We start from the raw sequence: 18,524 nt of genomic DNA, 5'->3' as shown, positions 1-18,524 counted from the left end.
TCAGGATGGGGCGAAGCTGCCTGGGATGTTCCCAGAAGATCAGAGCACAGCAGAGCTCTCCCAGTGCCCCAACAATCCCCAGCATGAAAAACAGCCCAGCAAGGCCGTGTGTCACAGGGCATGGCACCAGCAGGGCACACAAACAGATTCCTTCCCTGGAGGCCACCCAAACACAGCCCATTCCTGCACTCTGCTGCTGGGCACCAGCCCCAGCGTGGCAGGACACCCTGGGTCAGCTCCACCACCCAGGACCTGCTCGAGGAAGCACGATTCTAATGGAGCAGCTCCAAACTGGGGTTTGGGCAGGGACTGATCCCTCCAAGGAGCATCTTCCCTCTCCCCCTCCCAGGACACCTGGCTATGTAACACAAGAGCAAGCAGAGGAGAAAATCCACCAGCCACATCTGGCGAGCGGGGGATGATTCAGCAGCAAAACCAGCTGCAGTCAGCAAATGAGTTTTCCTCTAGGAGCAGTGTTTATATCAAGAAAATAAAATAAGGAAAGAGGGAAGGAAAACACCCACAGGCTCCCCTGACAGCAGGGCTGCCCTGCAGCCCCAGCATGGACCCAGCCTTCCCTGAGGAAGCTTTCCTTCCAAATTCAGCCTCTGTTGAGGGCTCACTGAAGGAACTGGGGGCTCAGCCTGTTACCCAAAGGCTTGGAGACACAAACCCTTCCTTGGGATCACACACAGGGTGCCCTGGCTCAGCCCCACACACAGGTAACACCAAACACAGCAAAGGGTCAGGCTTGGAGCAACCTGGGATAGTGGGAGGTGCCCATGGCAGGGGCTGGAATGAGAGGAATTTCAGGTCCTTCCAACCCAAACCATTCCAACTCCTAGAGCAGCTCCTGGCAGATCCTCTGTCTGCACACCTGGAGATCCTCTGCCTGCACATTTGCTCTCCCCGTTTGGATCCATGGAACAACAGAGGTTGTGAATCACCAGAGGCTGCTCTTGAAACAAGGGAAAAGGACAGACAAGGAAACACAACATGCTTTTGCCATTGATTGCAAAGTGTGCACACAACAAGAAGGAAGTTTCCCCCAGAGGTCACACACAGACACTGCCACCCTACATCCATCATATGGGGACAAATCTTTTATCCGCTGTCTCTGTTAATGCACTAACACAACTCCACACCAGCAGGGTTTTAACTAAGCCCCAAGTCTGTAACATCCCTTCCTTTTCCAATAAACACTTTTCTTATAATGCCTCAAGTCTTTTAGAGGGGGATTTTTCTGGATAAGAGAAAGTTTCCAAGTTTGAGGAAAGGGCTGCTGTAGAAGAGGTCCGAGAGTGAGGCTCCTCCAGTGCCCCAAGGGTCACCCCTGCTCTGCTGGCAAACCCCTTGGGCTCCTGCCTTGGCAAAGGTCACTCCTGCCCAGCCTGGCCCTAGGGATGTTGATATCCCACTCTTTCCAAAACAGCTCTGGTAACAGGCAGGGCTTAAAGCAGAAGGATGCATTTGAAGACTAAGCCTCACATACACATCAGTCAGTTCATGGACCAGCCTTCCCCTGGGAAAGGGTGCAGAATTTTAAGGAGGTTCTTGCTATTCTCCACACCACACACACACAGCACCGAGCCCAGGAGTGTCCTGGGAGAGATGGGCTGGGAGCACCTTGGAAAAGCTCTTCTGAACCCTCCTCCAAACAACTGCCAAGTGCTGGATTTGGTTTCCCCTCACTCTCACCCTCTCTCTCACACGTATTTGCACCACTGCCATGCCCAGGCTGGCTGTGACTGTCTCACAGACACAACTCTGGGCCAGGGGAACACGAGGGGACAGCAAGGTGACACTCACAGGGTGACAGCATCCAACACACAGCTCGAGGGAGCTCTGCTGAGGGCAGGACAGGGGCTCTGCAGACACACACATCACCCAGCACCAGGCCAGACAATTAAACACAATGTAATGAGTGCAATTTCTATGCCCACACACTGTTTTTCCTGTTGTTAACACACTCTAGAGAAAACAGCCCTAAACCAACCCAGAGAGTTTCTCGTGACATAAAAAGCTTCTTTCACTTTCCAGTATTAGTCACTGACAAAGGGTGGGAAATCAGAAACATTGCTGGGAGGTGAAGGGCCTGTGGCCCATGGACACGTGTGGGAACAGGCTGGGTTATAAAACTCCCAGAATTGGGACTAGTGACTAACGTGGAGACAAATCCCTGCCCTGCAGCACTGTGATGCTTTAACATCTCGCTCTCACTAATTATTCCCATTTGACTGTATTTCCAGAGCCAAAATATCCTTACCAGACAGTTTCAGAAGTGAGGTGCATAGAAAAAAAAAAATCTATTAAGACAGTACAAAAACTTACAGACCTTGATGCCTTGTATTTAGTTTTCTAAATTCCCACTGCAGATGGTCAAATATCCTGAACAAAACCAGATTGTATACTTTTTTAGCAGAAGCTACTACAGCTCCATTCCTGCAGGATAATTGCTGTTTGGAAGCTTAAAGGAGGCCTTTACAAGCTTTTGTTGAAAAATTCCAAGATGCATCTGTAAGCAATCCAGAAAGATAAATTTTATGAGAGCAGTTACAACTCATGACTACTTTGACACTTGCACTATGCTCAATTATGAACTTGATATTTAAGATAATTCATCAAAGAGCTAGTTATTTCCTTTGGTGAGACATTTCACCAAATACATGCTATGTTTTGCAGAGGAAATGGTTTTATAGGGATGATTAAGAGCTCTGAGATATTTGAGGGTGTGGTGAAGGAACACAGAGCCCAGGAGGCAGCTCCCTGCCCCCCTGGAACTACAGGGATGAGCCCAGGGATGAGCTGGGGGTCACTCACTCACACCCCCCAGCACTGCCCAGTGTTTGCTCCTGCATCTGTATCCTAAACTTCTCATGGACCACAGTCTGGGCAGAAGCAGCAATGCAGGTGCTGCACCTGCTCCTGCCCCCTCTAAATTCAGTCCTGCCATTACCATACACCCCAACACTGGAGCTGTGGATCATGCAAACATCAGCTGTGGATCTTCCTAATCAGAAATCCTTTGAAAGACACCATCTGGAACCTAAAACAGCTCTGATGGCCATCAATGAGAGCCTGAAATACTCCTACAGCCAGCATCCAGAGCCTAAAATACTCCTACAGCCACTATTCATCATCTGATGCACTTTCTGCTTGTGCACAGATAAATCAGGAAGAATTCAACCCATCAGTTTTCCAGCCTGATCCTAAACAAACTGCACACATGATGTGCCAAGAGCAAATGGCTATGTGAGTGGACTGGGATGACACTGGACTGGAGGAAAATGAAAAGGAAGTACCTGGGGGTTGGAAGGGGAACTACAAAAAGATGATGTTGAGTAATTTCATTTTTATTTCCCCATTTCAGGGGTTACTCTGATGCCCATGGTTCTCATTAACCTCCACAAGACAGGGACTATGATTTCTCATGGCACTTGCTTCATTTTAAGTCTCATTCACTTTCATTTCAAGTTTAAAACCCAAAATGGCCCAACCTAAGCTGCATCTCTTAGAGGCTGCACGGTTTAGCACAGTTCCCAAAATCCTTCAAATTCCAATACTGGCATGAAATTCTGCCCGATGGCTAAAATCTAGAGGAGAGGATTGTCCAGCTGCTCAGAGGAAAGATGGATTGAAGGAAAGCACTGGAGGCCAGCAGGCCTGGTTTGCAGAGAGGGGGATGTCCATTGAAGAAGGATTTCAACTCCATGCCCTGGCGTGGAAGATTCCACCTCACGCTCCTTTCACTGTCGCTGGGACGTTCCCTTCCAGCCAGACTTTCCATTTGGACTCTTAGAATGGGCCAGTGCTGCCAGAATTCCCTGGTCTCCCTGGGGGAGCGTGGTGTTTGCAAGGTCCAGAGCAATGGGAGGAAATGCTGCAGTGTTATGCAATTTCCTTGTGATTCATATTCAGAAATCCTCAAAACAGCCAGGAACGAGTCTTTCAACTTCCAGCTTAAAAGATGCACAAGCCCAAGGGGTATAAATAGATATGATATTCCCTCAGAACTGGTAGTCCAAGTGGCTTCCCAGCCACACTGGGACAGTCTGGGAAGCCATGGGCAGGAGGAGCACAGACATTCCACGTGAGTGTTTTGCAACCCTTTTATAAGGGCAAATGGGCTGGAGAGCAGTGCTCCAGCTGGAGTCCAGCCACTCTGACTGACTCAGCTGCTGCTGGGTGTCTGCAGCACCCCGAGCACCCCAGAGCTCACAGACAGACAGACAGCCCTGCCCCAGCCTCGCTCAGCCCAGCAGAGAAAGCTGGGAGCCCTACACATCCCTTCTGCACGCCTCAACTGCCCTGCAGCAGAAGGAACAGGTCTTTCCTCTTGATGCCTTCCTCACCTGGACAGCAGGATGTGCCTGATCGTGTCCCCAGTGTGTCCTGAAGGGCCCACCATGGGCACAGGGATGCCCAGAGCAGGGCTGGAGCTCTGGCACCCAGAGATCCCCCAGGCCTGGGACAGGGGGGCACCCTGTATCCTGTCCTGTGGCAATAAGGAAGGGGTCAGAGGGAGAGGGAGAGGGAGAGGGAGAGGGAGAGGGAGAGGGAGAGGGAGAGGGAGAGTCACAGCAGGCAGGACCCTCTGGACCTGCCCCTGAGCTCAGCAGTGGGACACAGCCCAGGAGCAGCACCCCAGCAAAGCTCATGTACAAAAAGCCTATTTCCTTGTTAAAAGCAGGATACCTGGCAACCTTGATTAAATCAGCCCTTGTTTCTGGCTCTGCCTTATCAACCCTGTTCTATTTCTGACTGAGAGCCAGGTTTTCGTACTACAAGCAGGATTTTCAGAGCTAGACTACACTGTGTTGTGGTTAGAAATAACCTTCCTTGCTCTGAGAGCCAGAAGGATGTAGATAGGACTATGATCTCTCCCAGCCCACATCCCTGCAAACCTCTTTGCAGCAGGAGGGGAAGGAAAATCATGCCTTGCTTCCCAAGTGGAGAACTTGGCAGGGCAGCAGAAACCCACTGAGAAATGCTGGTTTATGTCATGCAGACAAAGCTGTTCATTTGGAAGAGGGTGGCCAGGGACCCTGGCAGCTCCTTCCTTCCTTCCTTCCTTTCCTCCCAACCTACTGTTCATCACAGTCAGAGTCATCTCCCACCTCGTGTCCCCCTTTCTCTCTTCTGCTCTTTCCTTCCAACATAAATTTCAGCTCCAATCTTATACCCTGGACCTGATTTAAGGACAGAAAAGAAAAATCTATCAAAAATCAAGTATCTGGGGGGGCTTGAATCCTCTACATGGGTCTTGCTCTTCTGTCTCTGGGAGCTGAGCTAAAGGATGGTTCTAATTAAAAACAAGCCTACATTTTATTACAAGTGCAGGCATTCCCAAGGGCTTCTGGAGCCGAGGCCAGCCAGGCTCCCTGCCAGCCAGCTGGGCTGCTTAGCTCAGCTCAGTTATATAACTGTGTTTGTCACCCAAGGAAACAATCACCTGGGTCAGAACGAGGGAAAAAATTACCTGGGTCAAACTGTCAACTTCCTGTGGCTCACTCTGAAAAGGGAATGCAGCAGCAGCCACTCTGGGGTTGTGTGGGAGTGAGGGGAGCAGATCCACGGCAGCCTCGGAATAACACAGCTAAAGGTCAACTGCTCCAACAAAATACATTTTTGGAATAACTGAAGCGCCTAAAGATTCCCAGAGCAGCATTTTTAAGCGAGTCCAGCAAAGCAGACATGTTGGGATCACTCAAATAACTGATTAAAAGTGAAAACTTCTACTGCTCTAAGCTTCCCCCAAGTTTTCTAGGATGCTTGAGCAACAACTTGCACATCCTCCTCCAGCAGCTCTGCCTGGATCCTGGCCAGCCCCAGCCAGCACACACGCCCTTCCTCCTCCCCAATGTCTGCTGACGAACACGGGCTCTCAACACATCAAAACCAGCCTAATTTTAAATGACAGTGTCATCTTTATTTTTAAAATAACTGTAACACAGCCGTGCCTGGCGCTCCTCCTCTGTCAGAGAGGTTTGACACTGCCCGGGTGTTCTGAACAAGGGTGGTGGCTCCGTGCCAGGACTGGCGCGGTCACCACGGCCTGGAGCTTCAAAGGCTGGGACATCCCTGAGGAGAGACCACTCTCAATCCCCCATTTGCACACCTGGAGATGCACGTGGGACAGCACAGAACCTGAGCTCTGGGGAAAGCAGCAGAAAGGAGACACAATCCCATCCCTCTTCTCCAGAGGGACTTCTCTAAGCCCAGGGCGGCTGCAGAGGTTTCTTGGACCAATCCTGGCATGCAGCACAAGGTTCTTTCCTGGACCTGGGAGCCAGCCCAATGGTTTAAAGGCTCCTGGTGTCCCTCTCCAAAACTGCAGCAGCACGTTTATCCCTCTCTAGACAGGACCTGGAATTCCACAACACTCACAACCTCCCTGGGAAACCCTCAGCCCTGCCTGTGTCCACCCAGGGCTGCCAGCACTCACCACCACCATTTCTATCAGCAAAGAAACAGAGAGACAGCATGGCACAGGTCCACCTGCACCCTGCCATGGCCTGAGCCCAGTCCAGCTTCTAATCCCAGCCCCGCTCCTGCTCCAGGTCCTGCTCCTCATCCCTGCCCTGCTCCTGATCCTGCAGAGCCCAGCTCCACGCACAAACCTGCCAGGAAGGACAAACCGAGGGAGAATACAGAAATAAAATTATTAAAACAGCAGAGTCCAAAATCCTTCTTCTGGGGCTGCAGCTGGGAGAGGAAAAAGCCCTGGGTGAGGGATGGTGGTGGGGCTGCAGCAGGACAATAAATCACTGCTTAAAACCAAATGCAAACCCCAGTAAAGGAGGAAATAATGGAAGAGGCCGGCTTTGCGAGTCATCGTAGCATGAACCATTTACTTTAATTTTTAATTTAAAGTAGGAAACAATACTCTAATAGTCTATTTAAATTGGCAGGGGAATTAGTTCTCCCAACATGGAGCTATTCCCTGAATTTCTACGTGTTTGTTGAATTGCCTGATCAAATAACTCAAAGCAGAGGTGATAAAGAGAGGAAAGGAAAGTGAGAATGCTCTTTGGTCTGTCACTCCAGCTGAAGCTCTGTGCCTCCCTGCTGAGGCTGAAGGGTGGACAGCAAGTTCCCACCACACCATGACATGAAATCCCTGGATGCCAGCACCCTGCACCCTCCCCTGGGGCTGCTTCACCTCTCTGGGCACAGGCTCACAAGTTGCTGCAAGCAGCTGCTCCATCCTGTTCCACATCTGTGCTGCAATCCAGGTTTGATTATCCCCATTCCCCAGGCACCCCACAGACTCAACCCCCTCCCAGCACCACGCTCACCTCCAGCCTGAGCCCAAAACCCAAGAACACACCTGCAGCACAGCTGCTGGGTGTCCCAGGCAGGAGGTGTGCTGTGCCATGTCCTGTGGATCAGGACCAGCCCTCACCCTCTGTGAGTTCCTCCCAGGGGCATCAGCAGTGACATAACACAGAAGGATATGTGGCTGCCACCAACATCTCCCAAAGGGAGAGCAAAACCCACCTCGTGTCCTGGGACCAGCCACCCCAGTGTCCAGGCAAAGCCAAACCTTCACAGCCAATTTCTGCAGCACAGGCCCCAAGGAAGAGCAAGGAATGCATTACAGACACACTGAGGTATTCACAGCAGAGACAGGAGCCACTGCTCTGCTGCTGACATCCCCCACAACACAGCTGGAACAAGAGGTCACACACTTGCCAAAACTGGGTGGGACAGCACTTTTAGGTGTGTAAACGCAATCCAGAGGGCTCTTTTCTCTTCTAAAAATTATCTGTAATGCTTCTCTAAGTAATTCTCTCTGAAACAGCTTCTTAAGCAGAGGACAAACCCCAGCAGCCACAGTGACTCCAGCTGGGTGAGCCAGAAGCCACTGAAGCAGCAGTTGCTGGAACCATGAATAAAAGCCTGAAGTCAAAGCTTAAGACCTTACTGGCTTAAGTGCTTTAGAAGCAAAATAAAAGCTTACAAACCCCATGTAAAGTTACTGCTATTACAGGCTTAAAGGGTTACCAAACTGGAGGGAGAAGGAGGGAGCAGGGGCAAGAGCACATGATCCAAGAACTAACACAGACATGACATGGAACAATCTTCTGTGAAGACCCTCTGCTACCACCTTGTCCCCAGAAAGGACAAAGAATTTTTTGGGGCAATAATCTTGAGCTGTGAGATGCAGAAAAAAGCCAAGCAGGGGCTTCCCTGGGCCAGTGTGGGACTCACCATCACCATGGCTCCCTGCACTGGGAGCTGGCACCGATGCTCCCAGAGCATGGAGAGACTGAGCTCCAGTTTAGGGAAAGTTCTGGGTTGTCTGGGCTGGGGAAAAAAATTAGAGGCAAAGAGAAGCAGCAAACAATAGAAACTTAGATATTAAGAGTGGGCAGAATGGGGAAAAAAATGTTCTGTTCACTAAAGAGAGAGACAGGGAGACGGAGAAGCAGCAACAGGAATGACTCAGGTCATAGAGAACAACAAAAAAATATCTGCTATAAGCAAACAAACGCAGGCAGGATGAAGGCCATGAAAACCTGCAAGACAGAAAAACATCTTTTCCAGAAAGCTGACAAAAACGCATCCGTGGGACCGAGAGCATAATCAAAGCTCAGCATGAAAAAGGCTGTGAGGGAAGACACTGAAGAGGAGCAGACCCTGGGGGGAGCAGAGCAGGGAACATTTGCCCAAGGGCTCCCCGTGCACAGAGCTCAGGCCACTGTGTGTGCTCACAGGTGCTCTGGGTGACAGCACCCACCATCCCTGAGGGGGAAAGAATTCACATGATAGAGCAGATCTGCAACTCCACTGAGTGCCAGGGCAGTTTAAGGGGATGGGAAGGGGAGCAGTGGGTGCCTGTCCACCCCCCCACAGCCACGCTGGGACTGAAGTCCTTCAAGTGAATTTATTTTCTGAATGAGCCAAAATAACAGGAATGCTGAGGTTGAAAGCGCTGGAGTGAGTTCAAAAGACAATGTTTCCACTGGGAAATAAATCTCTCACCATTTTGTATAATTAGACAAGGGAAATGAAAAACAATTTCAGAAAGAATTCCCAGAAGCAATATCCAAGGAGGAGGCGGGAGGTGTGCTGGGCAGGAATGTGGGGCTGGGCTCTGCTGTCACTGCCACAGAACGCCGGTGGCATCTCAGGCAGCAGGGCTGAAGGAGCTCCAGGACCACTGAGAGATGTGCCAGCAGGAGCACAGCTGGGACAGGAGCACAGCTGGGACAGGAGCACAGGGAGCTCCAGGGACACATCCCACCCCTGGCCAGAGGGGCCGGAGTGGGTGCAGGGCTGTGGCACCTGGCCCGTGTGGAGGAGCCACGCAGACCCTGAGAGGGACACGGGGGAGGAGCACAGGGAAGTGGCTCCGGTTTGGGGACACAGCTGGGAGGGGAACATTGTCCCCACTCGGAGCACCAACAGCTCGGGGGTCGCATCCTGCCCAGAGCCCGGGGCAGGGAGGGGACGGCTGTGCCCCCAGTGCCCGGTCTCAGCTGCCATCTAGTGGGGAGCAGCCACGGGGCACCCCCAGCTCCGGGCCGGCACTGGATCCGGCAGTGCTGGGCTGGGAAAAGCCCTCCCAGCCCATCCAGTCCCAGCTGTGCCTGATCCCCAACCTTGTCCCCAGCCCAGAGCGCTCAGTGCCACCTCCAGGAACTCCTTGGGTGCTCCAGGGATGGGGATCCAAAGCTCCCTGGGCAGTTCCAATCCCTGGGCATCCTTTCCATGCAGAAATTCCTGCTGCTGTCCACCCTGAGCTCCCCTGGCCCAGCCTGAGGCCGTTCCCTCTGCTCCTGTCCCTGTTCCCTGGAGCAGATCCCAAATCCCCCCGGCTGTCCCCTCCTGTCAGGGAGTTGTGCAGAGCCACAGGGTCCCCCCAAGCCTCCTCCTCCACCTCCACCCTCATTCACCACACCCTTACCTAAATGCTTACCTTGTTCTCTGCCACAAGACACAGCCTAATTTGTGCCTCTCCTAAACCTAGCACATCCACCATCGGCCAACACAGCTTTTATTCCTGACTCGGGTTCCAAGGAAGTTTCTGAATCGCTCTGACCTCCACCATACACATTTGCAAACTGCATCAGCAGAGGAGAAAATCCATAAGAAACTGATCCTGAGTATCTTAACAAAACCAAACACCACTGCTCCATCATGGAGTTAGCAGTTTCTCCTGTTTCCAGCCTCTGCAACATGGAAGAAAACCCAAAGTCAACACGGGGGCTTTATCCAAATGAATAACAAGTGGTAAGAGTTAACGGCGTGATGAGAGCTGTCTGGAGGCTGCTCTGACTGTGAGACACAGCGTAAATCTTCTCAAGTTATGACAAATGTCTTGGCTAATGCAGCCACATTCTATGTTTAAATCTCACTAAGATGTAATTTGACATTTGGGTTTACTTTTTTCATTATAATTAAGAAACAAACTCCAGTCCGCGCTAATCTCTCCACAGCCTGAATTTGCACATGGAATTACCATCCCCACCGTGCCAATCCTTCCCCAAGTTCTGCACTCAAATCAAAGGAAAACCACACATTCTTTCCAGTAGGGTTCTTTGGTTACAGAAATACACTCAAAGCATAGGATGGATATTTCTAGGAGTCCAAAGGTGAAATCCTCATGTCTTGCTCAAGGAAATCCCTGTGGAATAGGTAACACAAAGATAACACGCTGCACCCTGGTGCTGCAAGATAAGAACCCAAACAGAACAGCCCACAGCTGCATTTTTGATGATGGAGGAGGATAACTGAGGACAAGGAGCTGCCTCATGTGTCAACACACACCACCTTCAGCAGCAAAGTGTCTCTGGGATCCATTTCCATGCAAGCTGAACTCCCGTCGCTCCCACTCCACACCTGGAAGGGCAGTGTAAGCCATTAGCAATTAAGTGCCACAGGGTATTGCATTAATGCACAGCCACAACCTCTGACGTGCTGGCTGAGCCAGCTGCCCTCACCTCAGCTGATGGGCACGATAGGGGAGAGCAGCAGCACGCAGGCACCACGAGCTGTGTGGTTTGAAGGAGTTCTCATAACCAGATTCTGGAACAGGATAATCCAGGCAGTCCTGTCCTGGCTGCTCCTCAGAACTTTTCGCATGCACAGCTCTTTGCAAGAACCCAGAATCTGTGTGTGCACCTCTGCAGAGTGACCCGGTAACATCAGCAGCTGGACACACAGCTGGGGGAGCGTTCCTGCAGCTCCCATCACAGCTTTGCCATCCCTGCCACAGCAGCTCCCAGCAGAGGTGTGCAGTGGGAGGCAGGTGAGCAGGCTGGAGGAATACAAGACTCCACTCAGATTAGGAGCAGCAATGCACATTTTGTTTCTGAAGAAATGGTGCCACCACAATCAAGGCAGGGGTTTCCTTTGGAGGGATCAAGCTGGCACCTGGAGCTGGAGAGGGCTGTGCCACTATGGCTGTCCCAGGGATGGAGGAGCAGGTTGTGTGCCCCAAATGCAGAGATGATAGAAAAAGGGTGCAGAGGCTGTCACAGAACCACAGAGTTATGGAATGGTTTAAACTGGAAGGGCCCTTAAATCTCATCCAGTCCCACCCCCTGCCCTAGGCAGGGACACCTTCCACTAAAGCAGGTTGCTCCAAACCCTGTCCAACAGGGATCCCTGTCCTGGATCAGGGATGGGGCAACCACAGCGTCTCTGGGCAGGTGTAAACTGAAACAAGAGAGGTTCAGCCTTGGGGTCAGGCGGCCAGGGAAGCAGCTGGGCTGGAGCCCAGGCAGGCTGTGCCCTCTCCTCCCTCAGCTCCTGACACCCCGAGCACCCTGCTCTGAGCAGGAGGCTGGACCAGAAACCTCCTGAGCTCCCGTCCTACCTGAATTACCTGATGATCTATGACTCCAGGCTGGGACCTGGCTGTAATCCACCACGCAATCCTTTCCCTGAAATGCAGGGCAGCACCTCCCACGTGCAGTCTCCCTCCTGATCCCCAAACTGCTGCTCCTTCCAAAAGCGAGCACTTGACCAAGCCCAGCTCGTGCTTTCCATGCCTCACCTGGCTTCAACCAACATTCTTCCTGACAAACAAGAAACCTTTCCATGGATTTGTGGGAGATCTGCTCAAACCAGGAGCAGTGTGTGGGAGCAGGCTGTGCTGTGCTGGGACACCCTGCTCCCTGCATGGGCTCTGCTATGAGTGCCAGAGCCTGGCTCGAGCCCCGCTTGCAGACACCCACTCCAAAGCCACACAGGCTGTCACAGACCAGCCCAGGCTGCTCTGGCTCTCCACATGGCTTCTTTTCATAGCCCAAAACACTGTTGGCCATGAGCAGCAGGCACAGAGGCCACAGACTGGCCTTGGCTGCTCGGCAGTGCCGTGTGTGCCACCACACGAAGCTGGCACGGGCCACGCCGTGACCCCAGCACCCCCAGGGGACCCGCTCAGAACCAGCCAGCGCTCTCCAAGCTGGCAGTAAGGCTTGCAAATGCATTCCAAAATAAAAACTAACAATGATTTTTCTGCAGACCTCCAGAATCCCTTCCAGAGGCGAGGAAGCGTTTGGCACAGCAGCAGCAAACACGGGGAACAGAGGCCACACTCCTCTGCTCACACGAAAAGTACAATTCTCCACCAGACCCAGAAACGGCTGCCAAGGAGTCGCAGGACTCCAAAAGCCCTGGAAATCTACAGCATCTTTTCTTCCACTGCTCTTTTTGCCATGTTTTCCTTTCAGCACGGCAGAGCAGCATGTTTGTGCTGGCCAAGCCAGCCCTCCTCCTCTCCACCGCACCTCCAAGCAATCCCAGCACGGGAGATACAGTATTACCTCAAATATTTAACCAAGGGATTAAAGGATTCTCTTGGCAGGAGGCAGGAGCTGCCCCACGGATGCAGCTCCCACACTGGCTGGCAGGGAGCAATCTGCCCCGGGCTCCCGAAAGCTCACCACGATTTCCTCTGAGTTTTGGGTAAAATTCCTGCTCACCGGTTCCCGGCCGTCCATGGCCTCCATCCACAGCCTGCGGTCCTCCTCCGAAAGCGCCTGCATGGTGATGACGCCGGGCCTGCAGAGACAGAGGGGAAGCAAAGGTGGCAAAGATGAATTTTTCATGAGAGGAAGAGGGAAGGAAGACAAGTTCCTTCCTAGACAAGCCCCAGCACAAGGAGGAGAAAAGTCATGGACATCTCTGCAGGGTCCAGGATCAGCAAGAGGACATCTCCAACAATGCACGCACCTTTCCCGTGGTTTTGTGCAAGAGCTGGGTGCCAAATTCCTCCTCTGGCCCTCAGCCAGCCAGCTCACCTGCACTGGGCTAAGCACATCCACGCAATGGCAGGAGAAGGTGACCAAGGCAGGTGACCAAGGAAGGTGGCCAAGGAAGCAGGAGCCCCCCACATCCCAGCCCTCCATGTCTCACCACCACCCCAAGCACCAGGCTCACAGAGAAAACCTTCTGCTGTGCAAAGAATTTCATCCCCAAGGTGTCCGTGCCCTCATGGCTGTGCCAGTCCCCAGTCCCTGTCCATACCCTGCTGTGAGACACAGCAGTGGCAGTGACACGATGCTGGTCCCTGTCCCCCTCCAGCAATGCAGGAGTGCCAGGGTGCTGCTCCTGCCCCCAGCACTGTCACACACACAACAGCCCTGAGCTGCCCTGTCAATCCAGCCTCCAACAAACAGCCTGGGACTGCTCATTTACTGTAATGAGAAGGGAAAGGACAGGCCTGAGTGCTGCACACACAGCACAGGAGCAGGGGACAGAGCTGGCACCGCCTTTGCCCCAGGGCCAATGCCACCTCCACCTCCTCAGTGGATGCTCAGACCAGTCCTGGACCACCCCTTCCATGCAAGGAGTCCAACCTCAATTACCTGCTCTGTTAATTGTGACCAGCAAGGTGGGGATGGATTTGACACGACAGAGTGTTAGCACAGCCTCAGGTGTGGGGACACGGAGGGTGGGAGCTGTGATCCCACACCAGGGGCTGTCTGTCAGTGAGTCCTGTCCGTGTGTCCAGCACTGCCAGAGCCCCCAGGCTGTCTGTCAGTGAGTCCTGTCCGTGTGTCCAGCACTGCCAGAGCCCCCGAGCTGTCTGTCACTGAGCCCTGTCCGTGTGTCTGGCACTGTCCCTCCCTCCCTGGCTGTTTCCAGACCCAGCAGAGCCCAGCAGTGATCCCAAGCAGATTCCCTGGCTATGGGGACACGCAGGGTCTGCTGCTGCTCTGTGCCCTTGGGGTACAGGGGTACAGAGAGCCTCTGGTGCTGCCCTTCCCACCCCAGCAGGGCAGGGGTGGCACAGGAGCCAGGAATGCTGCTCTGAGCACACACAGGGAAGGGGTTGGGATTGGGATTAAACCTTGGGAGCTGCCAGCCCTGCAGAGTGCTCCACAGAGCACGTAGTAGGCTCTGCTCTGTACTCAATTCCCAAAACCTGATAAAGCCTGGGGAGAGGGGTGATTTCTAACTTGAGCTTCCCAAGGGTGATTCAGCAGGAAAACGTGAGCTGCACCAACACTCTGCAGATGCCCTTTGATCCTCGATAAGAACTTGTAAGAAAATTAAACTTTAACAGGGGCTCTCAAGAGGTGGGTTTGGCCCTTCTGCTGGTGCTGTGGGGCACACACAGGGCAGGAACTGAGGATTAACCCTTCTCCCTAACCCCACTCCCCATCCCACCAGCCCAGCTTTCAGCATGCACAAGGCAGCTCAGCACCCTCCCAAGAGTGGAAGCTGTGCCCAGGTCCAAAAACCAGACATAATGTGCTTGATCTCTGCTAATCCCATTGGTGAGTCAGTCAATACTCACCAGCTTAGTGGTTTGGAAGTTTATTCATTTTGGAGGAAAGAGGAAACCACTTAAACCATCGCCCCATCTGAGAGGGAAAACACTCCACATCCAACAGCAGAGATGTTCAAAACACTGCACAAAGCCCCTTGCTGTGCAGGTACAAAGTGATTCCAGAGCAGTCTCTGGTACCTGGGGAGCTGCAGTGGCCACTTTAGCCAGGGCTTAGGTCTGACTTTAAGCCAAGCTGGTGCTGAAGGCACAGACACCTCAGTCAGAAAGCCCTGGAGGGGCACACAGGAAAGGAGATACTGGGATTTTTGTCTCTTTAGCCAAGACATTGGAACAGAGAAATTTAAACCCTCTATTCATGGTATGTTGGGCACTGGACTCCCAGCGGAGCAAGGTCCCAGAGTGGCAGTGCTGGTATCTGGAGTGCCAGGTTCCCTCAGCACAGGGCAAAGAGGTGATAACAGCAAAATGTTTGTTCTGCCTCTAAGCAGATAACAACTCCTCGGGCTTCACTTCAAAGTCAAACTTCTTTAACAGCATGAAGGGAGGGGCTGTGAAACTGAATCAAACCCAATTTCCATTGCAAATAGCTCTGCATTTCCTCCCCCAGTGTTTATTTGCCAGGGCACCCATTGCATCACTTTCCTGAGCAGAAGCATCTTCCTGGCTGTGATAAATTTAAGATGCACCCACACATTACACCTCATTCATTATGGATGTGGCTGATGCCCACGGGGCTCCGTGTGCTCACAGCCAGGTCGGATGGCTGGCACTGGATCAGCCTCCTGCCAGCAGCAGCCCTGCTGGAAGCACAGCCTGCAAACCACCGGAGCCTCCTCCAGGATCAACCCCTTTGACACCCTGCTCCTTGCTGGGGCTGTCTCCACTACCCAGCCACAACATCACCAAAACGAACCTGTCCTTGTCCCCTCACCCTCAATGATCCCAAATACCGGGGGGTCACTTATACAGACAATTATTTCTACAGATAACATACAGTAAATACAACACGGGATGCACCTGGACCCACGTGGGGCCAGCAGACCCCAGGCAGCCACAGGGGTGGCTATGAGCAGGACAGCAGGACTGACCTGGATCTGTCATCCAAGGTGCACAAACCTGAGCTGTTGTGGCAAACAGGACCAAGGACCTGCAGGTTCACTCCAAAGTGCTGCATCCCACACCTCCACCTGCAGGCACCAAACCCCTTTGCCTTTTTCTGGGATGCAAGGAGGGGAAGGGACATTTTGGGATCAGAAGAAATCAATTTCTAAACAGAGTGAGTGTAGGAGGGTGAGACCAGAGCAGAACATGGCAAACACTTAATGAGAAAGAATATTTTCAATATGCTACAATCTAAAAATGGAAGATTTTTCCATATGAGACCACACAGGAAATTTGAATTTTCTCAATATTTCAGCTTTTGTGACAAATGGCCCGGCCTTAAGGAGCTGTGACTAAGCACACTGAGAAAATGAGAAACTGTAATAGCTTTTCCTTCTTCCAGGAAAACAAACAAATAAGGAAAGCAATAGAAACAGATAAGAACTTCCAAATGCTGTAGCAGCTTATCACAGCGAGACAATCTAAACTGCTGATGAAAACACACAGGAGTGCATCAATAACAGGGGCTGAGTGCACAGAGATGTTCCCAGTCCCAACCTGAGCACTGCAGCCCAGACAGGACCCCATGGCCACGGGCCAGGCACCAGCAGCCAGATGTGGCCCCAAAATATTGGTGAGCAAAGGTGGAATTAAGGGGGAAACTGAGCTCAAAGTCTGGGTGTCCACTCAGAGCACCAGCAGCACGTTCCACAGGGACTGGGGCCACCGTGGCTCCCATGGCTACCCAGGGGAAGGAGCTTCACCCCTCACTGTGCCAGCCCAGCCCTCGCCCCCCTGTGCCAAGCCCCGAGGGTTTGTTTTAAAGGTTGCTGGAAAGGTGACACCAGCAGGGGAAAGGGACAGGCACTCAGGGACACTGCAGAGCTGGGATCACCTGGCACAGGGGAGCAGGGAGCAGTTCCTGCCACAGTCAGAGCCCTGGACAAGTCAAGTGCATTCCCAGAGAAAGGCCAAAGCCCTCCTGGTGAAAGCCACCTGCTCAGGGGAGCACTTGGCAGGAGCCTGGCAGCTGTCCCACCCCCATGCCAACCATCCAGCCACTCTGCCAATTCTTTCAGGAAGAATTTCCCCGTGGAAAGGGTGCTCAGGGATTGGAACTGCCCAGGGAGGTCTGGAGTGCCCACCCCTGGAGGTGTCCAATGAATTCCTGGAGGTGGCACTGAGTGCTCTGGGCAGGGGACAAGGTGGGCGTGGGGCACATGTGGCACTCTGTGGTGTCTGGGGCCTTTTTCCACCTTGGTGATTTTGGGATTTTGGTTCTACAATTCCACACCAGGTGTGGTGCCAGTCACCGTGGGGGCACCCAGGCAGAGTGTAAGGCAATCGTGGTGCCTGCAGAGCTCACTGCCCCCCAAGCCCTGCATTTGAAAACCCCCTGCTCCCCTAAAAGCCAGCTGGCACTTAGAAGCAGTTTGCTTCTGGCCCAGAGCAATGACCTACATTATCCCAAATGACAAATATTTTGCCATCACTCAAATGAGGTACTCCTCCTCCCCAGGCTCCACGGGCTGTCATCCCTGTTCACCTTGTTTACAAACCTGATTTAATGTGCAGACACTACAAACAAGTTCAGTTAATGGAAAAAAGAGCATTCCCAGTAAAACACAGCATCCATCACACTGGGGGTGTATTTCAGCCAGACCCTGGAACACCATTCTGGGGTTACTTTTGCTGTAACAGCACAGTGCAATACCTCTAACTTGCTACACTGAACATGAGAACTATTTCTAAATGCCAAGGCCAGGTTGGATGGGGGTTGGAGCAACCTGGTCTAGTGGAAGGTGTCCCTGCCCATGGCAGGGGGTGGAATGAGATGAGCTTAAGGTCCAACAGAAACTATTCTGGGATTCTGTGACAAGGAAGCAACACTGTAATAACAGAACAGGCTCCAGATTTTCAGCTTGGTTGTGCTGAATCATCCTTACAGGATAAAAACCCAATATTTTTTTTTTCCCCACCTAAGAAGGAACAGCTCTTAGCTGGTGCTATTCAGGGTGTTACTGCTGAGCTCCAGCCCTGCAGTCCGTGCTGTCTGGGTTCCCAAAACCATTTCTGTGCAGGGCTGGGAAGCTCCAGTCGAGGCTGCCACCTCCAGGCTGTCCTGAGAGCTGTGAAACAGCCCAAAACCTGAGAGCCTGGCAAGGTGGGGGTGATCTCCAGCACACCCTGGCACTGACACCCTGGCACTGACAGCCAGACCTGATGCCCTGCTGGTGCCCAGATCTACTCCAGGAAGAGGGAGACAGACTGGGCACATCTCTCTCAGCTGTAGCAAAATTTGTTTCCTTTCCCTCTTAAGTTCATCTTGGGAATACCAAATATTTTAGACATCTAATGACAAATTCTGATACCAAGAGAATGCAGAGCTGCCTGTATGTTGGGAAAAAAACAGCCTTTTCCTTCAGGTGTGTCCTGCTCCCTCAGGCAAATCCCTGCATCAGGAATGTGCACATGAAAAGGAAAAATTCCTCAGGTTTCCCCTTCCTGTGCTATTCCTCTGCCATGATTTACATGGAGCACACAGATTTCTGGAGCAGCTCCTGATCCCATGCCTGGCAGGCTCCAAACATCAAGGGAACCTTCAGCTGCCTCTGAACACGCTGAAGAAAATTATTGTGGCTCCATTCTCCTTCTCACACTTTTTAGTTTG

At 52.4% G+C, this 18,524-nt stretch overlaps 1 protein-coding gene across 2 annotated transcripts in view; it reads right to left on the bottom strand.

The window, feature by feature from the left end:
- The window catches only part of ARHGAP26 (Rho GTPase activating protein 26), a 104,354-nt gene that overhangs the window by 59,783 nt on the left and 26,047 nt on the right, over positions 1-18,524 (bottom strand). For both annotated transcript variants that reach the window (XM_062501958.1, XM_062501959.1), the window contains exon 11: positions 12,939-13,017. In XM_062501958.1, coding sequence (XP_062357942.1) covers positions 12,939-13,017 — 79 coding nt within the window. The remainder of the gene's footprint in view (positions 1-12,938; positions 13,018-18,524) is intronic.

This window comes from Cinclus cinclus, chromosome 14 (assembly GCF_963662255.1).
Source record: "Cinclus cinclus chromosome 14, bCinCin1.1, whole genome shotgun sequence".
In the NCBI taxonomy this organism is placed as follows: Eukaryota; Metazoa; Chordata; class Aves; order Passeriformes; family Cinclidae; genus Cinclus; species Cinclus cinclus.
This window is presented reverse-complemented; position numbering and strand designations above follow the sequence as displayed.